Source organism: Fusarium vanettenii (assembly GCF_000151355.1).
Source record: "Fusarium vanettenii 77-13-4 chromosome 2 genomic scaffold NECHAsca_18_chr2_1_0, whole genome shotgun sequence".
NCBI classification, from domain to species: Eukaryota; Fungi; Ascomycota; class Sordariomycetes; order Hypocreales; family Nectriaceae; genus Fusarium; species Fusarium vanettenii.
Window position 1 is genome coordinate 2516681 of NW_003315867.1, and position 24444 is coordinate 2541124.

At 53.5% G+C, this 24444-nt stretch overlaps 9 protein-coding genes across 9 annotated transcripts; 4 read left to right on the forward strand and 5 right to left on the reverse strand.

Annotated features, from left to right (window-relative positions):
- The first annotated feature begins 1728 nt into the window (after window positions 1-1728).
- NECHADRAFT_66557 (phosphatidylinositol/phosphatidylglycerol transfer protein) lies at window positions 1729-2761 on the forward strand. The gene is made up of 3 exons (XM_003046048.1): window positions 1729-2047; window positions 2107-2323; window positions 2376-2761. Exons 1-3 carry the CDS (start codon window positions 1839-1841, stop codon window positions 2490-2492), a joined length of 543 nt encoding a protein of 180 aa, XP_003046094.1. The 5' UTR covers window positions 1729-1838; the 3' UTR covers window positions 2493-2761.
- Window positions 2762-2831: 70 nt separating this feature from the next.
- NECHADRAFT_66560 (uncharacterized protein) lies at window positions 2832-3447 on the reverse strand (the record flags this gene model as incomplete). The annotated part of the gene is made up of 4 exons (XM_003046622.1): window positions 3318-3447; window positions 3217-3252; window positions 3025-3162; window positions 2832-2972 (listed from the first exon to the last, which is right to left on the reverse strand). The coding sequence occupies exons 1-4, from the start codon at window positions 3372-3374 to the stop codon at window positions 2832-2834; spliced, it is 372 nt and encodes a 123-aa protein (XP_003046668.1). The 5' UTR covers window positions 3375-3447.
- Window positions 3448-3785: 338 nt separating this feature from the next.
- NECHADRAFT_32998 (uncharacterized protein) lies at window positions 3786-5201 on the forward strand (the record flags this gene model as incomplete). Its single annotated transcript, XM_003046049.1, has 2 exons — window positions 3786-4028; window positions 4083-5201. The coding sequence occupies 2 exons, from the start codon at window positions 3786-3788 to the stop codon at window positions 5199-5201; spliced, it is 1362 nt and encodes a 453-aa protein (XP_003046095.1).
- Window positions 5202-7398: 2197 nt separating this feature from the next.
- NECHADRAFT_76588 (uncharacterized protein) lies at window positions 7399-9105 on the forward strand (the record flags this gene model as incomplete). The annotated part of the gene is made up of 2 exons (XM_003046050.1): window positions 7399-7744; window positions 7868-9105. The coding sequence occupies 2 exons, from the start codon at window positions 7399-7401 to the stop codon at window positions 9103-9105; spliced, it is 1584 nt and encodes a 527-aa protein (XP_003046096.1).
- Window positions 9106-10183: 1078 nt separating this feature from the next.
- Window positions 10184-12715, forward strand: NECHADRAFT_32154 (uncharacterized protein; the record flags this gene model as incomplete). The annotated part of the gene is made up of 4 exons (XM_003046051.1): window positions 10184-10283; window positions 10350-10381; window positions 10454-10528; window positions 10592-12715. The coding sequence occupies 4 exons, from the start codon at window positions 10184-10186 to the stop codon at window positions 12713-12715; spliced, it is 2331 nt and encodes a 776-aa protein (XP_003046097.1).
- Window positions 12716-13098: 383 nt separating this feature from the next.
- Window positions 13099-14142, reverse strand: NECHADRAFT_76590 (uncharacterized protein; the record flags this gene model as incomplete). Its single annotated transcript, XM_003046623.1, has 3 exons — window positions 13099-13787; window positions 13869-14030; window positions 14082-14142. The coding sequence occupies 3 exons, from the start codon at window positions 14140-14142 to the stop codon at window positions 13099-13101; spliced, it is 912 nt and encodes a 303-aa protein (XP_003046669.1).
- A 593-nt stretch (window positions 14143-14735) lies between these two features.
- On the reverse strand, window positions 14736-16370 carry NECHADRAFT_58324 (uncharacterized protein). The gene is made up of 4 exons (XM_003046624.1): window positions 15967-16370; window positions 15641-15726; window positions 15246-15541; window positions 14736-15190 (listed from the first exon to the last, which is right to left on the reverse strand). The coding sequence occupies exons 1-4, from the start codon at window positions 15975-15977 to the stop codon at window positions 15011-15013; spliced, it is 573 nt and encodes a 190-aa protein (XP_003046670.1). The 5' UTR covers window positions 15978-16370; the 3' UTR covers window positions 14736-15010.
- Window positions 16371-18000: 1630 nt separating this feature from the next.
- NECHADRAFT_33464 (uncharacterized protein) lies at window positions 18001-18891 on the reverse strand (the record flags this gene model as incomplete). The annotated part of the gene is given in 3 exon segments (XM_003046625.1): window positions 18001-18195; window positions 18209-18778; window positions 18826-18891. 3 exon segments carry the CDS (start codon window positions 18889-18891, stop codon window positions 18001-18003), a joined length of 831 nt encoding a protein of 276 aa, XP_003046671.1.
- A 590-nt stretch (window positions 18892-19481) lies between these two features.
- On the reverse strand, window positions 19482-22297 carry NECHADRAFT_58328 (uncharacterized protein; the record flags this gene model as incomplete). The annotated part of the gene is made up of 3 exons (XM_003046626.1): window positions 19482-20359; window positions 20412-21481; window positions 21533-22297. 3 exons carry the CDS (start codon window positions 22295-22297, stop codon window positions 19636-19638), a joined length of 2559 nt encoding a protein of 852 aa, XP_003046672.1. The 3' UTR covers window positions 19482-19635.
- Window positions 22298-24444: the final 2147 nt, after the last annotated feature.

Here is a 24444-nt window from a genome sequence, read left to right on the forward strand (position 1 = left end):
GGCGCCACGCCCTGTATTTCTTCCGAATACCAAACGCCATTTTCACGCATCTCTTTGTTCGTGTTCCATTGTGTGTTTGCATTGCCATGCTACGACGTCCCGTATTCGGACTAACCAAGCTGGTCTGGCCTTGGCAGGGTGCTACGCACCACATGTAACTAATCTGCATGCCACGGTACATATAGCTCCCCCAGCAATCCATGTCGCAGTCATCTTCCTGCGCTTTGCCGTGCTTGTCCTCCTCAGGCTCCGGGTCGCGGCCTTTCTGCTTACCCGTGAAGGATACGCGCAACATGCTTCATCCCCGTGACCACTCCATCTTTATGCCATCCTCATGGAAAGAGACTCAGCAACCCTGGATCTCTGGGCTCGCGAAACCTTAGCTTCACACCATGGACCCTCCGCGTTGGATGGTGGGTGGGCACCGGAAGCGGGGGAAATGCTGGAAGCTCAAAGCCGTGTTATCACGCATTCAACGCGTACAGTGCGACCAACCTGGGTGATTATACAAGCGGGCATTCATTACTCGAGGATCCCTGCTGGCACCGCATTCAGATAGCAAAAGACCAGCATGCGAAATACATGAAGTGGCTTCTTCGAAACAAATCCCATCAGGTCCTGCGCCGCGCCGCCGTATTGCCCAATAGCACATCGTTCCCAGTCATTCCGGCATGACTCGCTCCCATTCGCGAGATACCTACGGGGAGCGGACGCGTCTGAACTCCATGGGTGGCCTCATTTGCGTTTCCAGATGATTGCCTAAAATGACATGACAGGAATGCTGGCCTAACAGCAATAATTGCCGAGCATTTCGCCATTCATCAGGGTCCTCTCATTTGCATTCATGTGCGCGAGTACCATCAATGCAACTCCGAGATGTCCTTCTTCATGGCCGCCGCAAGCAGCAGTCCACAATGAAAGAAGTGGTAAATCAAAAATTACACCCCCCATGGTCCCGAAGGACAATGGAGCATGGAGCTACTCCGCGCTGTGCAATGCAGGCCCTCCACGCTGATTCCCCCCATTCATGAGCGGGGTTAATCGGAATAAGGTAAGTATGAAGAGGAAAGGAAAACAAGTAAGGGTTGGGAGAAGGCTGCGGTTATATACCAGAGAAATGACATGGCCCGTGCGTCAAAGCGGACCCCTTGTGCCTGAGGCCCAAAGATTTGACTCGGCGGGTGCCTTAACTTCGGCGTCAATGCTCCGCTCTTGCCTGGGGCTGAGCGAGGATGTGGCAGGTGGTTGGCCTCAGATAATCGATAATCGAGATTGCCCTGGGCTTTAATCAATGAGAAGCGAAAACGGAGAGACCGCGCCGCATCAAGATGGATATGGATGTCAGCCACTACGACTGCAACAGCCACATCGCGCCAAGCGTGAGACAACCAAGGCTGCACGGCTGAGGTAACAACAGACATGATGGCTCTAGGAGACGGCATTTCTCTGTCGTAACGGACAAACAATTCCAGCGTCATTGTAGGTCACTCTCCCCGGCTCTGTCGTGCAGGTTCTAGACGCTTGCACTCCCACGGCAAGGCACGGAGCCTATTTGGTGCCCTCCGGATACGGCCCGGCTTCCTTCTGCATGCTGCAAGGCGGTGAGGCATCAAGAGTTCTTCCCAGCCCCAGCCGCCTTTGGCCAGTGGTTGCCATCAGGGTGGAGCCTCGGTCCCATGACGCATTCAACACCAAGCCACTCGCCATCTTCCATTCTGCCCTGATAACGACCTCTTCATCATCTGCACTCAACTTTCATCCACGACATCAACCGTTTTACCACCTTTCTCACCATTATCGACCCCTAAACTCGAGTTTAAGCACGAGACCTTTGTACGATGAGATTCTCGACCGTCACCGCGTGTCTGACTGCCTGCTTGGCGCCAGCCGCGGCTCTCAGCGTCCTCAATGGCCGCGCGCCCGACGTCACGATCAACGATGACCTCAAGATTCCTGGCGATTCTCCCCTCGAGCTCTGCCCTGGCGACCATGCTGCCGACCTCATCAAGATAGACAGCGTCGATTTGCTGCCCAACCCTCCCCAGGCGTACGGTTACCCCGCTCAACGATAATAGCGCTCGGGATATGGTACTAACATTGTGATAGTGGCCAGGAGCTGGTGATCAAGGCCAAGGGAACTGTCAAGCAGAAGATTGAGGAGGGTGCTTACGTTCTTCTCACCGTCAAGTACGGCCTCATCCGCCTCATCAGCACCAAGGCCGATCTGTGCGAGCAGATTGGAAACGTCGACCTCAAGTGCCCCGTCGAGGCTGGCGACCTGGAAATCCTCAAGACCGTCGACCTCCCTGCTGAGATTCCTCCTGTATGTTTATGTCCGCCTGGTTTTGTCGTATTATCATTCTAACCTCGTGCAGGGCAAGTACACCGTGCTGGCTGATGTCTTCACCGTCGAGGATGTGCAGATCACCTGCCTGACTGCGACCGTTGAGTTTTCCCGAAGTAGCAAGGGCTTGTTTGGTCTTGACCTGTAATGGTGATTTTCGGCGTACACAACAACATGCGTATGGCGCGTTGACTTAGTATTGAGTATTGGGCACTGGCACGTTGTCATGGGTCTCTTGGGTTGACGTTGGTTTGGCGAATTTCTTGCTCTCGTTTAGCATCTTTCAGCGGCTTTAGAATCGATTTGGCATATACGAGAAACCGTCCTTTGTATCGTTTCCACGTTCTCGTAGCTAGTCATGCGGATTGCCCTGGATAATATGTTGAATGTAGAATAACAATACCGCCTGCCTAGCCTAGGTTCATTTCTACACTGCGTATGCGTCCCGCTTCCCGAATTACGTGCCCCGAGAATACCATTGCCCCCCTTACTCTCCAAACAGACGTCGGACGCGCCTCAAAACACTGTCCTTCTCGGGGTCATAGGGGTGGTCTTTACTAGGGATCTCAAGGACGGTAGGGAAGGCCGCGGTGTAGGTGTCGATACGGTGTCGTATTCTATCGGCAATCTGCAAATCTCGTCAGGATCTTGAATCTCAAGTGATGTACCGGGCCTCAGACATGTTGGTTGATAAGTACAATGCCAATGTCCTTTCGCTCATCGGTGAACCGGTCGAAGGCAGCCTCAATGGCTCCGGTGTCTGTTTTGTTGTCGACAACGAGAAAGTTCTTCTCAGGATCGGCGCCCGTGGTGACGTGCTAGTCTCTTGTGTCAGCCAACAGAAGGAGAGCCCAATACGATGCGATACTCACACCGATGCCCGCGAGGAGCAGTCCTGTTACGGAATCCTGAATGCGAGCTACGTCAGCGCAACAGCGTCTACCAAGAGCCCGTGATCGCAGGAAGCCCATACCTCATCGCCGATGACGGCGAGAAACTGGCGATCCTTGTAATCCGCCTGAGAAGCCATGACAAATGTTTTGAGCGAAGGTGATGTCGTGGGATACTCGTTATTCGATCCCGTCCTCGAGGATGAAGGCGGGAGGTTCGTGTGTTAGGTAAGGTACGCAGCAGAAGCGCCTGAGGCTCCGCCTGGTGCCGACTGGTGAATGGACCTGACCTGCCTGAAGCTCTGACCACCCCCCGCGCCCCAGCCTAGAGGCGCTGGCCACTAAGATAGAGTGCTAAGAGGATACCTAACAAAGAAATAGTATCGCCCTCAGCAACAGCCAACATCTCATCTCTAAGTAAACAACATCTGGCCTCGCTGCCGTCGCCTTCTCACTCTTCTTCCACTCGCAGCGGCGACGTACGACGACCCATCCGAATATTGCGACTACGAAAAGCAGTGTTTTTGGCCAAATTTGCGACTTTCCTCACCATGCCGCGCTTGGTTCGTAGGACGCCGCTCCTTGAGCGCATCAAGTCCATGTTGAATCCCATGGACTTCTTGCTTTGGCTGTCCGAGGAGCTCGAGACGAGAGATTGGGACTCGACTACTGCAGGCACTCAACTAGGCTTGGCCATGAACTTTGTGTTCCTAGTTGCGCGCGCCAATTCAGCTTCTTCGACGAGCGACGATGTTTTCAGTGATGACGCTGGCACTGGCTGGCTGGCTTTCTTTGTGAGCTACCTCGGCCCCCTTAGTCTTGTTAAAGCTAACCAAACAATATCAAAGATTTACCCTCTGGTCTGGATCCTCATCTTCTTCTCGTCTACGAACGCTTTCTACACGATTACGCGAACCCGCAAGTACCGACTTTTTCAAGTTGACGTCGAGGAGAAGCTCTCGACACCTTCTGCACGCCGTGTGAAGGTCGACCAGTCCAATTCATCGCCGGTAACACCCCTGAGATACCTCGCAAGCATCCTCACACCGGAATCCGCCGAATCACGAGCTCATCCCGACAAGGGCTCCGATGTTTGGGAGTTGTCGATCTGGGATCCTCTCCCAGTCTCGCTACGGCTCTTCTGCCTCTTTGGTCCCGGCCATGTGCTGGTCTACATGATTTTTCTGCCTCTGGCCCCCTTGGACCCCCGACCGAGCGTGACCGTTTTCAACACTCTCCTTCTGCAGGTCATCATTACTGGACAGCTACTCTTCTTCTGTTCTCGATTCACGCAGCAAGCTAAGGACACGGCGATCATCCAGAAGCAGGTGATGAAGGAGTATGACACCAAGTTTGTCCACCCTCGATTGCACCCTGTTGTCCGTGATGTTGGTACGCAATTCTCCGACGACCAGCCTCAGAAGTACCAAGACTTTGTGCAAACTGGCACTCCGACCACTCAGATCCGGCACTCTTTCCAGACTCACGCCAACCCTTATATCCAATCTGTTGGGACACCCGAAAAGAAAGACATCACCCCTACTCCTAGCAATGTCATGAAGCCGCAGATGTTTACACCTCCTACGGCTAGCCGACGCTCAGAGCTCTACAGACCTAGCGCCAGCCAAAGAAGTTCTGTCCCTCGCCATAGTCTGCCCGCTGGATATACTTCAACTGGCACTTCATCGGGAGTTGCAAATATCAACTTTGGTGGTAGCATGGGAATTCACACCCATCACAAGTCTCCTCTAAAGAAAGCTACGAGCTTGAATGAGCTCACCTCGCAGGAGACCGCATCTCCACGAAACTCGCGAGAGATGGCGGCGTATGAGCAGAGGAACTGGGGGCAAGGAACTCCTTCCAAGCACACAGAGAACCGTAGATTGACGGGCTCAAGTGCTGGTAACCCCTTTGCGAACCTGGGTAGAAAACAGGCCCCCCAGGAACGCCCTAACCCACGGTGGTAGATTGATGTTTTCTTTTCTTTTTATTTTACGTGCAAGTTGCATTACATAGCGGGCAACCGCAACTTCGGGCGGCATTCACAGGCTGGCGTTAAGGTTGTGCTTTCTGAATATGGATCTCGATGCGAAATTGAAGACATGCATATCCCGTTATTGATGAAGATTATTCGTGCTATGGAGGTTTTGTTTCTGGTTTCCTTTACGCAAATAGATACCTATCTGCCCACTCGCATCTTCATATCCTGCAAAGTGTGTTGGTGTTGTGGGCGTAGCTGCCACCTGCCCTTTGCACTTCCAACACATCTGTACCTGCCTTCTCCGAATATTGAACGTACGAATTGTCTGGGTAGGTACCTAGGAAGTGAGAGTAAAACCATTCAGTACCTCCTTCTTCTTGGACAAGATTGTGCGAGCTGTGTTCAACCCATGGATGTCAACATTATCACATTGATTCATTCTTGTTCTGCCCATCCCTGACTTTTCTCGCTCATATTAGCTGACATCTGTGAGGTTCAGCAAATCGTGTCGACGACTGTCTTGTCTGTCTTCGCCGAATCCAACTAGAAGCAGCACCCTACATGATAGACCGATATCCCATCGTCCTCTGGCTTTGCAGCTGTCCATCGTTTCGAGCCCGTACATGCCTGATCCGCATTAGACATTCCTCCGACGTGGACCTCCGTCTTGAGGAGGCCCTGAAAAGATGGCAGAGGCCCGCCCGGGGAAAGGGCACAACCGAAGGCTCACACTCGGCGACGTTGGAGGATGGATCAAAATTAGACAGGACCCTGGCCGGAGCACCACCTTGGGAGACGTAGGAGCCTGGTTCAAGAACAAGCTCCCGAGCAACCGCCCGGAACGAGGAGGGACACTGAGAAAGAACAGCCTCTGGGAAAATGAGGAACAGGTGACAAAGAAATCGTCTGAGGCACTTGGTGAGGATAGTCAGGACATCCCCCCGTCCACAGGCCACACTTCCCAACATCGACGTCACCTCACTGATAGTCACTATCTGAATCGACGAGGTGGTATGCGCGCTTCGGACCAAATTACGGCTTGGAATACACCAAAAAACCTCAGCGAGGCGTTGCCAGACCCCAGTTTCCCGGGGGAGAAGGCTCCTGCAGGTCATGGCATTTCTACAGATAGCCACAGAGAGAGCCGGACTCCTTTGGTTCATATGAGCTCCCTCAGTGTTGGGAAAATGCGTGGCAGTAGGGCAAGAGATGATGTTGGAACAATGGAATCGAAAAAGACACCCGAGTCGGCAGCTGTTACGGAGCCACACGTCTCTGCCGTATCTGCGAAGAAGCCACCCATACTATTGCTGGAAGATATGGAGGCCAGGGAAAAGGCTCGCAAACTACGAAGAAGCTTGAAGGAGAGCGGCGATTGGCTCGGTGTCCAGGGTTGTAATCCTCACACAGGAGTTCCCGATGCCAGTTCCTCAGAGAGCGGCGGAGACACCATGAGAGTGGTGCGCGAGCTCCAGGGGCTATCAAAGATGAATTTGTCTGAAGCTACGAGGCAAGAAATCGAAAGTCACATCGAACAAATAGCCCAGGAGCAACATGACAAACGGAGTCGGAGATTGGCCGAACAACAGCAAGCTACAGCTTCTATCACTGGCAGATGGCGACGGAAAACTCATCAGTGGTTATCAGCCCAGGAGCCCGTCTTAAGCCCTATTGCCCAATCGCAAAGAAGCGAATCGGTCTTTTCAAGTCAGTCTTTTGTTTTCTTTCTCTTCTGCACAACACCCACTAACCTCGAGCTTGATATAGGGAAGCGACAGCCGCATGTCAATGGAGGGATGACCGAACAACAGGAGCTGGTAGATCTGGGTACACCTGAAGGCCGTTCGCCTTCGAGGCAGTGGCCAAAGGCAAGCGGATCTCCTCAAAGATCTTTCTCAGACTCATCAGACACGGTAGTGCGAACTCCTCACCAACAGCGCTTCGGAGACCTGTCACCTACCGCCCTGGAGCTCTTCGAGAATGGGATTATTTTTGACGAACCCTCTGAACCTGGACCAAATGATGACTCCCCTCTTCAAGCCAACCCAAGCCGCTCCCAGCATGTTACAGAAAGACGGGGTGGCTTTCCAGAGACAAAGAACCCGCGGGGCGACAAAGCGGCGACTGTTGCCAATGATGCACAAATAAGCGAACAACAAAAACAACGTCAAAAGCGAGTTGTCATGCCTTTTTTAGGCAGAGGCCGCCAGGCGGAAGAAGACTCAGGAGGGGTACAGAAGGTCCCCAAAGCACGCAGCAGCGCTTCACTTCCCGGTCTCTCGAAGATCGTCAGCCCGCTGCCACTGAATCACAGCTTCAGTCTGGCCTCGCCAAAGAGCATGCTCGACGAATTCATTCATCGCAGGAGCCCTCCTTCCCAAAGCCCCGAGCGCGATTCGACGACAAACCACCCCAAGAAATCCGCTATCCTTCATATCCTCTCAAGCCCGATCGTGCACAATTCACCAGCAGAAAACCAGCCGCACCCCAACTTAGGGTCGTTATACCAGCAGGAGAACCTAGAAAGAAGTGTGTAGAGCCCACAGCTAGCAGGAGCCCTGCCGGACGAGTCGCACTGCCAACGGCAGGTGAAGGACAGTCCCTGCCGGTTGCCGACAGTGCAGCGACTGGATTGGATCCCACAAACAACAGCGAGAAGCGAAACCGGATTCCTGGATTACGACGAGTCAACAAAGACATCGGATTCAGATCTCCTCAGCTCTCCCCAGACCCCAAAGAGAGAAGAGGTGGTCGGTACAGGGTTGAGAGATCAGCTCATGACGATGGAAGAAATACAAGCCGACGTCAATACCCTTAGGAAGAAGCTCGCCCTGGTAGACCAACCGAGCTTGACGACACTCAAGAGCAAAGACGACAGCAACGGCATCAGAACCTGGGCGCAGGACGCAATGCGGGACATTACGAACAAGGGCAACGAGGTGAAACGGACGTGCGCTTCCACACGCATCACCACCACTACTGGATACGCCCAGACCATGTCAACCTCCCACCTCAAACCAGATTACGACTCACAGACAGGTCTTCAACAGAGGCGCAAAGCGAACCGCACGATTCAGAAACTTCGAAGCTTGGGGACAACGCCAGGCGCGTTGGAGATTTCTCAGGAGAATCGTGGGCGGAGTACCTGGCCGAGATCGGGGTCTGCAACAGAGACTCGAGCAATCGATACTATATCGAGACACCAAGAGCTCACAGAGCGGTACCCAGAACTACCCCCCGAGACTTGTGTTTCCAACAAAGAGCCAGAACCGACGTCAGAGGTGCCCGCGGCTAGTCTCCAGTGCAACAGTCTGTCCACATCAACTTCTACGATGGAGTTGGGCGACGTGGGAAACACGACAGCGGCAGACACCCTCCAGGAGGACAAGACCTGCAAGAACCCGGAATACCTTCTCAGACAGAGGCTGGAACACGGCACAGAAGCCAACAATCAGACAATGGACCTGACAGCGCACGTGCCAGGCAGCTTTCCCACTCGTCTCAACGCCGAAGACGGCATCGCAGATCCTTCCAGTAATGGATATGGCAAAGACGGCAGACGAGGATTATGGGATGCTATCAAGGAGGTCTCGAATGCGGTGAAGGGGTGTTGCATATGGATTTTGAAACTGTACTGGCGAACGGTGCAGCCTGTCTTTGATTCAAGATCGGAGTACTGGGTGCGAAATGGCCAGGCCAACAACTGGAGGGACTTGGCAAGATTTGCTCTTGCATTTCCCTTGATATTCAGCATGGTGGTGCTCTTGGTGTGGATTATGGAGTTCACGACTATCATGAAGCGTTGCATGAATGAGTATGAGGACGAGAGAATGGAATGTTTGGTTGTTGGAACGTTGGCCATGTTTCGGCGGAGCCTGACCGGAGTGTAAGGTAACGGCCGGGCGGATACTCGGGAAGCGGCCGGTGCCGGCGAGGAGAGGCGGTGGCGGGGCTTTGTGCCAGGCCCTTTTGCAGGGGAGAAAAGTGATATGGATGTTGACCCGGGGCAAAGCGTGCGCCGATGGCGGGTCCGGAGGGCTGGGCATCAGGGAGGTTCGGCGACTACGGAGGGAAAAGGGGTGGCATGAGGACGTGTTGTGTAGGCATTGATAACACTGGCAGAGTCAGAGCATTGGCCAGGATGGCCTTTTAATGAAAATTGTATTAATTATAGAGATTCAGCAGAGAAAAAGCATTGAGGTTTGCTGGAGGTTTAGATGATAGATACGGGGTGAAAGACGCAACAGCGATATAGGAGAGTGTGGATAACCGTGGGTTAATGGCCCTCCAAATGTCGGGCAAGGGCGAAGTACTGCAACGTACAGGCGCCCGCTGAGAAGCAAGCTAATGTCGTAATTGATGGAACCCTTGGTTGCTCCTCAGCGCTGTCTGAGATGGAAGCTCGCATCGGAGGTTGAAGAAGCGGGCATCGGCCGGCAGGATCGGAGCGACGGCCAATGGCGGCACGTCATTTAGCAATCAGGGCAGGTGCGGCGTGTGGGGCTACCCCGCGCTGGCGTCTCTGTCTGCCAGCGTCTGGCCTGTTGGTGACCTCGGAATGCTGACGGGCGCCGCAAACGGACCCCTCCGATCATCGGCGCTCCCAAGAAATGGCACCCTGTCTGGTTTTTTTATCAAGCTCGAAGAGTTGGTCCGTAGGTAGGGGAGGGGGGCAGCTCAGCTTGGGAAATTTAATAAAGTCCAAGGGTCGGGGCGTCTTTTTTTCTTGTTCTTTCCCAATTCCAGTTCTGCCTGTTTCTTCCTTGGACGTTGTTCCATCATCATAAAATCTTCCCCTCGAGGTGAACAGTCCAGGTTCTCTCTCTTCTCTCTCCATTTTCACTCTCTACATACTTCTCTCACTCTCCTGGGCACGCCATTTTACGCTCCTCTTCCTCCTGTTACTTCTAAATCACATCTCGTGTGCCTACCAAAGACTCGATCTTGTCTCACGCACAAATCGCCACAATGCCTGCTCCCGTGGGTACCCCCCAGACCCTCTACGACAAGGTGCTGTCGGCGCATATCGTCGACGAGAAGCTGGATGGCACAATTCTTCTGTACATCGGTAAGTTTGAGAGTTTTATTGCTTTCTGCATTGAAAAGAGCAAGGCCTGACAAAAAATGCCATTAGACCGACATCTGGTTCACGAGGTGACATCACCAGTAAGTTTATCTTCACCCTGCTAAAAAGGATCTACATTGGCCCCGACAGCCGCTAACTAGAGTTCCTCACAGCAAGCTTTCGAGGGCCTGAAGAACGCTGGCCGAAAAGTCCGAAGACCAGACTGCACTCTGGCCACCACTGACCACGTAGGTTTTGCCAATTGCATCTGAACCTGGAATCTTGGCATCGGCTAACATGAGGCGTCACAGAACATCCCCACCACCTCTCGCAAGACCCTCAAGGACATCGCCTCGTTTATCGAGGAGGACGACTCGCGAACCCAGTGTGTCACCCTGGAGGAGAATGTCAAGGACTTTGGCGTCACATACTTTGGCCTGAGCGACAAGCGACAGGGCATTGTCCATGTTATCGGTCCTGAGCAGGGCTTCACCCTCCCCGGCACCACCGTCGTGTGTGGTGACAGCCACACCTCGACCCATGGCGCCTTTGGAGCTCTGGCTTTTGGTATCGGCACCTCCGAGGTCGAGCACGTGCTGGCCACCCAGTGTCTGATCACCAAGCGCAGCAAGAACATGAGGATACAGGTCGATGGTGAGCTGTCCCCCGGTGTCAGCTCCAAGGATGTGGTTCTCCACGCCATTGGTAAGATCGGCACTGCCGGAGGTACCGGTGCCGTTATTGAGTTCTGCGGTTCCGTTATCCGCAGCCTGAGCATGGAGGCTCGCATGTCCATCTGCAACATGTCTATTGAGGGTGGTGCCCGTGCCGGCATGGTTGCCCCTGATGAGATCACCTTTGAGTACCTCAAGGGCCGACCCCTGGCTCCCAAGTATGGCTCCGAGACCTGGAACAAGGCCGTCGCCTACTGGAAGTCTCTGGCATCGGACCCCGACGCCAAGTACGACATTGATATCTTCATTGACGCCAAGGACATCATCCCTACCCTGACCTGGGGAACCAGCCCTGAGGATGTTGTCCCCATCACCGGCACTGTTCCGGACCCCGAGACTTTCAGCACCGAGGCCAAGAAGGCTGCTGGTCGCCGCATGCTTGAGTACATGGGCCTCACTGCCGGTACTCCCATGGAGGATATCCCCGTCGACAAGGTGTTTATCGGATCGTGCACCAACTCGCGAATTGAGGATCTGCGCGCCGCTGCCAACGTGGTCAAGGGTCGCAAGATTGCCGACAACATCAAGCGCGCCATGGTTGTTCCTGGTTCTGGACTTGTCAAGACTCAGGCCGAGGAGGAGGGTCTTGACCAGATCTTCCTCGATGCCGGTTTCGAGTGGCGTGAGGCTGGATGCAGTATGTGCCTGGGCATGAACCCCGATATCCTGGCCCCCAGGGAGCGATGCGCCAGCACGTCAAACCGAAACTTCGAGGGTCGTCAAGGTGCCCTGAGCCGAACTCACCTCATGTCCCCCGTCATGGCCGCCGCCGCCGCCATTGTGGGCAAGCTGGCTGATGTCCGCAAGCTGTCTCACTACACTCACGACTCTACCTTCAAGGCCCGCGAGCTGCCTGCTGAGGAGCCCCACGTTGACGAGAGGACCAAGGACGATTCTGAGGAGCGGGAGATGATTGGTGACCAGCCCCTGGACACCCAGCCTCACACCAACACTCTGGCTGGAGACAACGACTCGGCCGGTCTGCCCAAGTTCACCATCTGGAAGGGTACCGCCGCTCCCCTGGACCGATCCAACGTCGACACCGACGCCATCATTCCTAAGCAGTTCCTCAAGACAATTAAGCGAACTGGTCTGGGCTCTGCTGCCTTCTACGAGCTGCGATACAACCACGACGGCTCCGAGAACCCCGACTTCATCCTGAACCAGGGCAAGTACCGAGGGACCAAGATCCTGGTGGTTACCGGACCCAACTTTGGTTGCGGTAGCTCTCGAGAGCACGCCCCCTGGGCTCTCCTCGACTTTGGCATCAAGTGCATCATCGCCCCCTCGTTTGCCGATATCTTCTTCAACAACACCTTCAAGAACGGCATGCTGCCCATCAGGATCGATGATAAGGCTAACCTTGATGCCATCGCCGCCGAGGCCCGGGCTGGACGCGATATCGAGATCGATCTGCCTAACCAGCTCATCAAGAAGGACTCAGGCGAGACCATCTGCAGCTTCGACGTTGAGGAGTTCCGCAAGCACTGTCTGGTCAACGGCCTCGACGACATTGGCCTCACCATGCAGCAGGAAGATAAGATCGCTGAGTTCGAGCGACGGATGACGGCCAACACCCCTTGGCTCGACGGCACTGGCTACCTGAAGCGCCCTGGACAGGGTGGCAAGCTGGCCGCCAAGGCCATGGCCGTCCCCAAGACAAATCGTGGCGAGGAGAAGAAGGAGCCCCTGGATTGGTAATCGAGATGACCAGCTGGTAGCGGTCATACGAGGTTTTATATCAAAATGGTCTTTACGGCGAAGTGGATTGGGCAACTGGCATACTGCTGCGATTAGCATTATTTGATTTTGGTTTCTGGAATTGGAACGGGACGGAGGTTGGTAACGCCAGCTCCGTGGTTGAATGAATGAATGGATGAAAAAGGTGCCCAAAAGTGGCATCAATATTAGTTACGGGGTGTTTTCTAGTCGAGATTTATGGATGCTTCAACGCGGAGTTGATCCAAGTCGAATGAATCTGAAAGACGCAGTTGCGCGCTAGATCTTGAAATACGATGTCCAAACAGAGTGAAAGACACAGATGTACATGTTGTAAAGATCAAAGAGGGTGTTGAGGTTATTCCCTACCTCATCTCGTCTCTGAGGACGCCAATGTGAACCACAAATCCAGCACTGGACCTCAAGTCCTCTGGGAGGGCGTCGTCGGGGACTCTCCAGACGCGGAAGGATGCGTGAAACGTCTCGAGCCATGACTCAAAGACCTCGTAGTTGCGGAGCTGCTGGCCAATGACACAGATACACGGTCGTGAGTCGTCACCCGTGAAGGCATCGTCGGTGGAGCGTAGACGGCACGCATCGACGCAGGTTTGGACAAAGGGCGACACGAGGGCGTAGTTGTAGACGCAGTCGCAGGCAACGACGGCGTCGAAGCTGCGAGTCTCGTGACAGCCCGTCAAGCTTGGCGTCACTTCGTCCGTCTCCCAGTCCAGTGTGGTGAAGTAAATGCTGGGCTTGGACAGGGGGTGAGCGTGGCCGCCACGCTTCCTTCTAGACCTCCCCGTAGGCGTGGAAGTGCCAGAAGAGCCCAGAACGGTCTCAAGATTCTCGTCAATGTTGCGCTGGAGTAGGCGGTGGATGTAAGACTGGTCCGTCAGGATATAGCGGGAGACGCGCGGGGCGAGAGCGAGGGCACTCAGGGGGGAGATGCCGCATCCCAACTCAAGTACTGAAGGGGAGCTTGAGGTTGCAGCCCACACAGGGTTGGAGGGGGAGGCGAGCCATGAGGCGAAGCTGGGGGATATCTTCCAGATGACTATAGTCGAAAAGTTTTAACAACTAGTTGCAAGAGATGAAGAAATGAGACGAATGTTTGAATAAGATGGTGTGTCCTGACCTGCTCCGGTTGTGCCGCCTGCACGAGATGATGAGAGGACGGCAGGTGACTGATGAATAGTAAAGTCATGCCCCGCGACAGAGACGTCTACTGACGCAGCGCGAGGGTCGATGAAGCCAAGATCTAGCGAGGGAATAGGCTGAGAGTAGAGGATAAACGTTTCTATTCCCAAGTTAGTGACTGAAGCTTTCGAGTACACAACATGTGTCTCACCTTCTTCTGGATCTTCAACCTCGGGCTCCAGTTGGTCTATGAGGGCGGTGAGAGAGCCCATGATGAAAATACGGGCACACTATGAGGCTCCTAAGAGGAGAGGTGAAGAAGATGTACTGTTTTGAGGTTGTTGCACAATTCATGAGGGATGATGGAGAAACGTCGTTCGATGGGTGAAAGCTGAGGTGAAAGTGCCTGAGCTGGTGGTTGCGAGTGGATCCGCTTTTCCATATTGAGCTTCATGATGGACCAGGGCAGGGGAGATGGATTCAACACTAATGATGGAAAAGAAGAAATACTTATATGAAAGAGAGCGTGATGTAAAAGGAAACGTGATATTCGTAATTGGGCATATCAACTGTAAACGCCTGGCTAAGCTCCAACTGCTCCCACTCCTTGCTCCATGTTACTCACCTCCTTGTCTACCCACGCGACCAAGTATTGTCCATCATCCGCCTCATAAACCAAGTCTCCAAAACAGAAACCCATGAATAAACCCAACCGGCATAAACATACCCTTACATCCCAGGACCCCAGCTCTCTGACCAAGCCAAGCATCTGCCAAGTATCCGTGGCTTGGCCGTGGCCCATCCCGGACAGTGACACTGAGCAATTCTCCGATACGTTCACGAACTCGACAAACCAGCTCATCCTCATTAGACACATGAACGATTTATTCCGTAATCATAGAACCATCTCCAAGACCCTCACTCGCAAAAAAAAACAAAAAAACAAAAGAGGACGTGCCCTTAGGAGTTAAACAAGGAAAGCAAAAAGACACAAGCTCCTCACACTCCAGGCCAAGTCAAGCATGGCGTTTCCCGTCAGTCAGCCCTCCTTTTCATGCTGTTTCCGCTTCAACCTTCTTTCTACTTTCTGGGCGAGTGGGTTGTTTGTCTCTTGTCTGTCGTTTCTCCTCTCCCGCCTTTCTACACCAGCCCGTCATACAGGGATAGCGCCGAGACAATCGTCTCGTCTCGCTTGCTTCCCTCCTTGAACTCTTCCATGTCTAAGCTGCCGTTCTCGTCCTTGTCCATCATGCGGAAGATCTTCTTTACTCGCTTTTCTGGGGTATCTTCGTCTTCGGGGAGTTTAACCATGGACCCAACCTGGGTAACGTTAGCATCTGACGAGAAAACATATCCCCAGAACCCCCAGACTCACCATCTTGTAGATGGCCTCAACAATCTTGAGCATCTCATCGTAGCTAATCTTGCCGTCGCCGTCAATGTCGTACAGCTGGAAGGCCCAGTCCAGCTTGTCTTCCATCTTGCCTCGGCTAGTAACACTCAACGCGCAGATGAATTCCTTAAAGTCGATGTTGCCCGACTTGTCGCTATCGAACACGTTGAATACATAATCGGCGAATGAGCTCGGATCCCCAAACGGGAAGAATTGTCGGTAGATCTTTTGGAACTCCTCCTTGGTGAGCGTGCCAGAGGGGCAGTCCTTGAGGAAACCTAGGGACCCATTGTCAGGCAAACCGTCTTATCTCGAAGATGGGGGTCGACACGGCGGCCAGGGATTGGCAGTGGCGACGACGGCGGTGGCAGACTCACCCTTGTACCATTGCTGCAGCTCCTTCTTGTCAAAGTGAGTCGACTTCTGAAGCTCGACGAGCTGGTCTTGCGACAGCTTGGACTGCCTAGATGGGGGAACGGTAGTTGTCAGCATTATAAACCGTCATCGTGGTTAAGCCGATCCAAGTATAATGACGTCGGTCCCTAGCTTCCGCGGGGATCCGATGTTGACAAATGCGATTGCGCCCGACGAGGCTCTGGCTCAAAGGGCGATGCACGTCACCGGAGTGCGCGGGGGAGGCAACGCCAATGAAGCAAGGACGGCGAAAAAACATGACAGACGCAGATTAGAAAGATGCACTCACGATTTGCCCATGGCTTCTCAAAGTCCGGATCGTGTATCGGCGGGGCCTGGATAGCGAGCGCAAATTGCGCAACCGTCTATGTCCCGGAGCGTCTCGAAGGCAAGAAAACGAGGGACTGCGGAGACAGTTCACGAAATCGATAGAGGGGTCTTGTTCGAGAGGCGTCGGGCAGTCGTCGATGGGTGTATCAAAGTTGACGTCTCAAAGATTTGGTAGAAGAGGCGACGTTGGCGGAACCGAGTGGAAACGACGGGACCTTGGTGAGGGGGAGGCGGTTTTCAGGGTCGTGAGAGGTGGGCGTGTGGTGGGCGTGACAGCAAGCCGTTGATCGCGATCATCAAGTTGGTAGATAGGTATAGATGTTGTTTCAGGTTCTGGGGTTCGAGAATATTCAAAGGGGAGAGTGTTGGATGCAAGCACTCGAGTGAGCGAAGCAAAGCAAGCTTGGGGCGGTGGTGGTGGAATACCGGTACGTCGTAAGAGTGGAGGCCGCTAGGTGACAAGAGGAAGACGTTTGGGTTGGAGGAGGGAGAGGATGTGGATGTGGATGACGGGCCGGGCAAAGTTGGAATGGATGCGAGCGAGTGTGCGTGTGTGAGTGACCTTGGAGCGAGTGAGATCTGGGGGACTCTCTGGAACTGGGCTGGAGGCGGCTCTTGAAACGTGGGACCTGAAGCAGGGCGAGCTTCAGCGGGCCTTCAGCGCCTTGTTCAGCAGGTCATAGGGGCCTCGTGCACCTCATCTAGCCCGGTGGCCTCCCTCCCTCCTTCGGACTCTTGAGGTGCTTGCCCACTGGGGACACGCCGCTTTAGTGGGGGCGGGGTCAATCAATGGGTGACGGACCTGGACCCCGCAGCAGGTTGTGATGGACAGACAAGGGCATCTCAGTCTATCCTCGTTTTCCGTCTTCCAAGACCGACTTGGCTCTGATGACGAATCCCGACGCGACGACTCGAGATTATTGGTCTATCGTGAGTCCTTGTACAATCCAAGACGTGACCCAAAATGTCTCTCAGACTTCAGATGTCCATGCATTGCTGCTTATCCTCGCAAAAAAAAAAAAAAAAACCCACCTCAAACATGGAACGCTACATCCATCCCCCGACCTTCTAGCCGAGCGAGGGCCAATCACTTGCCTCTTTCAACGCCTGCCACCTCTTTACGGCAACCGCTCCGTTGACTATCTGGCCCTGGCCATACCCGGGGGGCGAGCAGGCGAGTGAGTTTCCTCATCCTTGTGTGGCTGTGGCGGAGTCTTGCAAAGCACCGAGAAAGACGAACTGGTTCTGGAGAGTCCCAAGTTGGCATTAGTCATCATTACCGGTTTAGCTGCCAATCTCTACGCTACAGCAACACAAACCCTTGTCTGGCTCTCCAAAAGGTACAACCACCCATTCAACGAAAGCAAAGGTACCTAATTACCTTGCTCCCTCCCTGGCAAAAAAGGTACCAAGAGCCCGTTGTATGCCAAGTCGGAAACGCACGACTCTATCGTCAATAAGCTCTGCTGCGCCCGCCTGACTAGACCAAGGCGTCAGCGCCGTTGGGCTGCTTAACCCATCCTGGTAAGCTCCGTTGCAGCCATGACATGGATTCTTTTTGTTATCTTTGATGATGGAGATGAACAGTTGTGCAAGGCAAGAGATGCGATGTGCTATTCAGATCATGAAAAAATACTCGTTGTTTGCTTGTCATGAAGGCGTTGATGGCTACATCATCCGCCCCAACCACCATCATCCAGCCAGGCAGCACCTCATGATGCCTCAGATAGCGTCCCTCCGGTCTCGGTGCACAGCCTCAAAACCCACACGAAACCATGTCACCCTCGAATTCGCCGAACCATTGTCAAACAAGGTGCCTCCCTGTCGTCCTCGATTTCGACATTATCCCCAGCCTCATTGGGCCGCCACAAGCCATGCTATCATGACTCCGTTCTTTCCTCTGCAACAGCTTAGGGCTTCTAGAATCCATGATTCTGCATCAACTCGCTGCTCACTACTAAAAGCAAACTGACACACAGCGTCTTCTGCCGCTTCATGATGCAAATGGTAGCTCCTGGGGCTGTGAGTTGTAGTCGCATGGCGCGAACCTCCACCAATCTTTACGTGTATACATAAACAGGTATTTCATCACCCACATGACCAGCCATGGAACAGGTGGGAAACTGCTCCAGACGCCGCCCTCAAAGGTCTTGTCATGGAGGATCATGCTTAGAGGAAACGTGTTAGTCTAACATTGCAACTGTCAGCTTATTCGTCCAGCGTCTTGAGGGTTGGAGACTTGCCCGAAACTCAGAGTCCTTCATGTCCTTGCTCACAATGGCGTCGACCGTCTTCTTGAACCAGGCTGCCCAGTCGCATTTATCTTCATGATCTGTCAACTTGACGAGCGATTCGATCTCGTGGACTAGATGCTCCTGCATTACCGGGACAAACGAGTCGATGATGGTCTTCAGCTTCTCTCCGTCATAAGTATCGTTGCCGTTCCGGACTTTGTCGAGATACTCCATGTACTGCGTCAGTCCGTCATGAAACGCATGGTGCTCTGCCACGCTGTCTCCCATCAGGCCCGGCACCTCTGTTATCTTTTCAATCTCCGGAAACACCATCTTCTCCTCAGTGTCGTGGTGCTCCGACAGCATGGCCCCCCACTGGTACGCAAAGTTGGAAAAGTCGAGCTTGTCCTTGTCTGCCCCTCTGACCCCGACGTTGGCGGCTTGGTTGTAGATTGCGTTGATGCCTCGGAGGATGAGGTTGTGGACGAGTGTCATTTCGGCCGCGAGCTTCCTTGCTCCCTGGACTGGCTTTTCTACCTTTTGATGAATTAGCAAGTAAGTTGGTTGTTGTTGAAGTTGCTCACATTGTCTCCAGATATTGAGGCGCTAATGAGCGGGAATGGGCCATCAGCCCAAGTTTTAGAACTCATGATGCTCCCGTTTCAATTATCGAAGTGGACTAGAGTGCCACTCGAGACATCCCCTCACTCTGGGCACCCTTCCTCCAGCTCTTACCGAGTACTTATACTCCTCATCCTTCCCCCCAACATGTCGCCCGTCAGCCCTATCATGCTAGTGTTACATTGCGTAAACCTGATTAAGCCTGATTAACCAAGGATCCTCATCAATACCCGTGCAGGCGGCTCGCAAATAAGCACCGCGCCGGTACTGACATCAGGATTGTACAGGGAGAGCGGTGGGGATTGCTCACCGTGTCCGGTGGACTTTGCTTGTTGCTGACGCTCATGCCCTGGCTCATGATGCCGTGGCCCAATCAGCAGTCACTCATCCCAGTGCTGGAAAAGTAATCAGGGAACCGAGGTCGATCGATTGGTGGTTGAATACGGCCAGGTTCCTTGGATCCAACCTCGACCTTCTACTCTGGGGCATAAAGAATAAGCACAACAAGAGACTTGACAGGATTCATTTGTTTCAACTTTGATTCAAGGTATCATTAGCCACAGACAGTTCAGTTCCGGCCATGCGTGCATGCTATGCTCTGCTATGCTGCTTTTTCCCAAGTCATGATATGATGCCTCCCTCGCCTGAATACTCCTACTCCATCCCAGCTCCAACAGATTTCAAAAACTAATCATCCCGTCTGCTTACCTGTGCCATGACGAATCACCACCACCATAGACGCCACAAGTCTCATTCAACCACTATACACGCTCTCAACCAACAACCGCCTTCATACTCAGACTCTCGAGGAAGCCTCCAAGATCCTCCTTCTTCACCTCCACTACACAGTGCTCGAAGCTGTCGATGCGCACTCGTGTGTTAGTTTCTGATACAACCTCCTGGAATGCGCTGCCAAACTTGTTCAAGCCGTAACCCTTCTCATGCTCAACATCCTCGTCTTCTGATTCGTCCGAGTCTGAGCTGTCAGATGCCTCTGATTCTGTCTCCAGCTCGTCTTCGTCGTCTCCTGCATCTCGTCTTGCTGCCCGTTTGTCTTCCCGAACCTTCTGTTTAGCAAGTCGCGATTCCTCCTTCTTCTTTAGTTTCTCTTCTCTTTCAACTTTCCGTTGTTTCGCTGCCTCTCTATCAAGGAACGTCGTGTCTGGGCCACCTCCACCGCCGGTTCCCACAACAACGTATACGCCGCGCTTCTCGTTGAGGCTGGCTACAACAAGAGGTGTACCACGGCCGCCGTGTGATAGTTTTCCATGAGCTTCTCTCTCTTGTTCAGCAAGGGCTTCTCCAATCCATAGTGAGAGCTTGGTAAGTGCCGCGGGATGTGTGAAGAGTGACACGTCAGGCCCATCCTTGACAACGCACATACGGAATGCGCGTAGATGTTTGATCTGTTTCTTGTTGATGAGAGAAGTTCCTGTTCGATAGATTGCGCGGTGAAGAAATTGGGCAGTGGGAAGACCACTCTTCAATGCATCAATGCTGTCATGACTGTCAGTACAAGTTCGTTGGTTTACGATCATGGTCGACTTACTCCTCAAGGGCATCGTACGCCTCCCAGAATCGCCCAACCCATTCCTCTCCTTGCGCCACGAATTCGGCTTCCTCTTCGATTTCCTTCCCGGCTTGACTTGCTGCTAGCGCATTGTCTGCTGTTTGTGCGTGCTTTCCTACTTCAAGGAGTGCACCTATAACGACACCGACATCTTGAGCACTTAGCGTTGCCCGCCATCCCCAGCTTCGGACAAATCCCCAGCCATCTTTGGCGCCTGCGCGGTCTTTTCCATCGGTGTCGACTGACGGTACCATCTCATCGAGATTATAGAGCGAGCCATATTTCAAGAGCTTGGCCCTTAGCTCCCGCTTGAGCATCATGTCCATGTGCGTATAGCTCTGTTTGCACTGGGCCAAGCTAACTCCCATCTTAGCAAGCAACTTATGGAGGCGCTTGATACCCGTCTCGCTCCATGTCTTGAGGCGAGAAAAGAGATAAGGGGAGTGTAGCATGCTGTCATAAAGGCTCCAGTGTCGGATGAGTAGGAACCTGGGCTCAGGAGATAGACGGATCCCAGTATCCTCCGGATTTCGAGCTGTTGTGGGGATAACGCCCGTATTCTCCGCAGCAACACGCCCGTTTGCGATTTCTGGTGGGTTTAGACGTCTCACTTCATCACGAAGGAGTTGTCGTATCCTGGCTCCTCGTACTCCTAGCCAGCCCGTAGGACGACTCCTGTCACTCTGTCTGATAGGAGCAGCAATGCCTGCCGATGAACGGCCATATAGCTCCATGGATGTGACACCAACGATTGTAAGCCAGAGCAAATCGTTATCCTCTCTACCAAGTTCAGACGCAAGCGAGTACATCATCGACGACAGTGGCTCCGAGAAGGAGGAGCCAACCTTGTAATAACGATGGAGAACAGCCTCGTTTTCTTGTCGTATTCGTAGGAGTCGCCTTCGGAGTGTGCGTGCCGATGCAGCTGCTGGCGGTTGCGCTCCGGACGGAGGCTCGACTGGGTCGCTTGACAGACCGACGGTGGGATCTTGTAAGGATATGAGGCCTCGAGGCTGAGGACGTCGCGGTGACTCTGGAATGGGACTTGACTAGAAGACTGTTAGTCATGACTGCGCGGCAATTGAACCCGGGGCACATACTGAATTGCTCCTCCGCCGTTGCCGAGGCCTGTCGTCGTCGCTGAAATCCTCATCGGCGTCTGACCAGCTCTTACGCTTCTGCCCTGCATGAACAGGCGCCAAAAGTTGAATTTCATGCTCGTCATCGTCTTCGTCGGAATCTCCCAAGTCCTCGTCGTTCTCGTCAATCTCGGGCATGTCCACCAGAGCGAGATAGGCGTTTCGCTCTGTCTCCATGTCCTCCTCGATATCACCGTCGTCAAAAACCACAATCCCACCCTTGCCTGGTCTAAAACCACGTGTGATCTTGCCACCATCAACTCCCGGTGGGCTTCTGGATTGATAAGATGATGAGATCTCGGTTGCGGGATCGAGAGGTAGACCACCAAACACGTTTCCCAGGTTCCACGGCCGGTGAGCATCCATGACCCAAACCTCCACGCCACTGTAGGGAGAGTCGTCACCTTCAGGCTCGAGTCCAAGAAGCGGGCCAAGATCGACCATGCCTCCCACGCCTAGGCATACAACCACACCTCCGCTACCGCCCTGGGACTCCATCATGGGTATCACCAGTTCTCGGCCGGCCTTCTCAAGGTCGGTGTACCCGGCCACGGGCTGGATCTTGTGTGGGATGTAGTCATGTTTCAATAGTCTCGTAAGGATCCTGCACGCGCAGAGAGCATCTGGTTCGAGGGCGACTAGGATAAGGACGGGTGGAGAGAGCGGATGCCGAGTTTGTTGGAGGTGAGTGTATAGCTTCGAGATCAATGACCGAGGAAGATACATGGCTGTGAAGTCCTTGGAGCGGTTCGATCGCTATATCTGTATGTCGTCGATTTCATGGGCGCGTGGTCGATTAAGTGACAGTAGGAGAAAAGTAGTCAAGGGGTGAAGTTGGCGCGTTGGCGTGGTGTCGCGTAAAGTAGGTGGCTCAGGGCTGAAGGGATAGGCAAGGAGGAAATTTGACAAAAGAGAGAATAATAGAGCTGAGACGATCAACTATCGGCAAAGGAGCCAATGTGATAAGGAAAGTAAACGGTCGAAATGTGCGTATATCTCGAGTCCGGGTTTGTATGGCAGAAGCAACCAAGCGAGTGTCTCGATTGCACATGGGCCACTCCAGCCAAATTGGATGGACGTGTTTTTGGCGACGCGACTTTACACGGTCCGTCAGTGAGCCATGACGCGCCTTCCCTGGTTGACGAATTAGGCGGCGAGGGCTGCCCCTCCTTCCAAAAAGGGATGCAACGGCGGCCGAAAGCGCTGAAGCAAATAAGCTTTAGGGGACAGGCGGGCAAAGTCTCTGAGCAAATACTGCTGTATTGTAATGAAATATCTTATCTAAAATGTAGGAAAGGATTGTGATGACAAGAATCAATACTTTATAGATTCTCGAGAAATTAGTTGCGATTCTTTGTACCGAATAGGTTTGAGGCAGGCAAGTGATGCTGGTACTGGTGTCTCTTCTTTTCCTTAGACCGCGTGGGGAGTCCAGCCACTCAGAGACGGCGACCGCATGAACCGGAGGTCAAGCACCTCAAGTGCACTTTCCAATCGACAACCTCCTTCTTTAACGCAACTTTTCTAGATTCTTCTTCCCAGACTTTGATTCTACCCCTTCTCAACCCTGCTTGAGCAATTTCACACTCTTCTTTGTCTGAAACATCGTCAGCCGCACCGCAAGCATACTCAAGCGCCATTGCGGCACGGCAACGTCAAAACGTCAACTTTCGGCTCTCCCGAACTCCCTGTCGCTACAAAGTTCCCAGCATTGGGGCCTGGGCTGGACCCTAGGTTGATAAATTGCAGGCTTCTCGGGGACTAGGGATGGCACAAGCCCTGACAAGTCTAATTGATAGGGTTGCAGCGAGGCTTTGACAAACAACAACAACCTGGGCGCCTCTTCCCCTCCTGTCACTAACAGCGCGAGAAACGAGAAACCTCGCTGACCGCTACCAAGCCCCGACCGAGGTAGAAACCCTAATGTCCAGCCCCCCCTCGTCCTGCCTTTCGACAGACACTCTGTCAAGGTTCACGAATGATCTGACTGCTGAGCGGAGCGAAAGGATCAGAGCAAGCATGTAGCTGGTAATCCGCCAGGCGGATTGACACTAACTAATACCTACCCACTGGGATCGTCTCGGCTACGAACACCGTTACCGACCAGGTGGTTCAGCAACTTTCTAGAGCTTGAAACTCGAATTTGAGTGGCATCTCAACCCCTGAGATCTGCCAGAAGATGAAAGGGCGGACAGGAACCATGCTCAACATTGTGCTGTGCTGTGCTGTGCTGTGCTATGGCAAGTGAGGCGAAACACGGCAGTTGTGGCATGCCCGGCCCGAACACCCAGGCCTCGCAAGGGTTGCAGACGGTTGCAACTGAATGCAGGCTGGGTTGGCTCTGCAGAACCAGCATGGACTGTTAGGCTAATGATTGCAGGAGAAATGCCTCCATAACGCGATGCAGCGCAGCGCAGCGCAGCCATGTCGAGTGTCGTGCAGTCCGAACCGAGAGCGCGCAGATCGGAGCTCATCTGGTGGGGTCCTTTGCACTGTGGTCCACACCGGTACGGGAATGGCACGCCCATGCCATGCCATCCAATGCCACCAAGGTCGAGCCGAACTGGTGACAAACACCTCCCAGCCTTCGCTTGGTGTGCATGAGTTAGCGGCTCATGAATGAGGGGTCGATCGAGATAATGGCACGATGACTCTGTATCGACACGGTTCCCTTGGATATTTAAAATCGCAACGTGTAAGCATGGCTCGACGTGCTCGGACAACGTTTTCCTCGTCTGAAGGAGAAACCGCTCTTTACCCACTCAGAGTTGGAGGGCATCAGCAGCAGCAAGGTCCTTCATCTCGTCGGCGTGTGTCCATCTATCCATTCCGGTGCATTAGCTGAATGGCACCGTCTCAACTTGGGTCGTTTT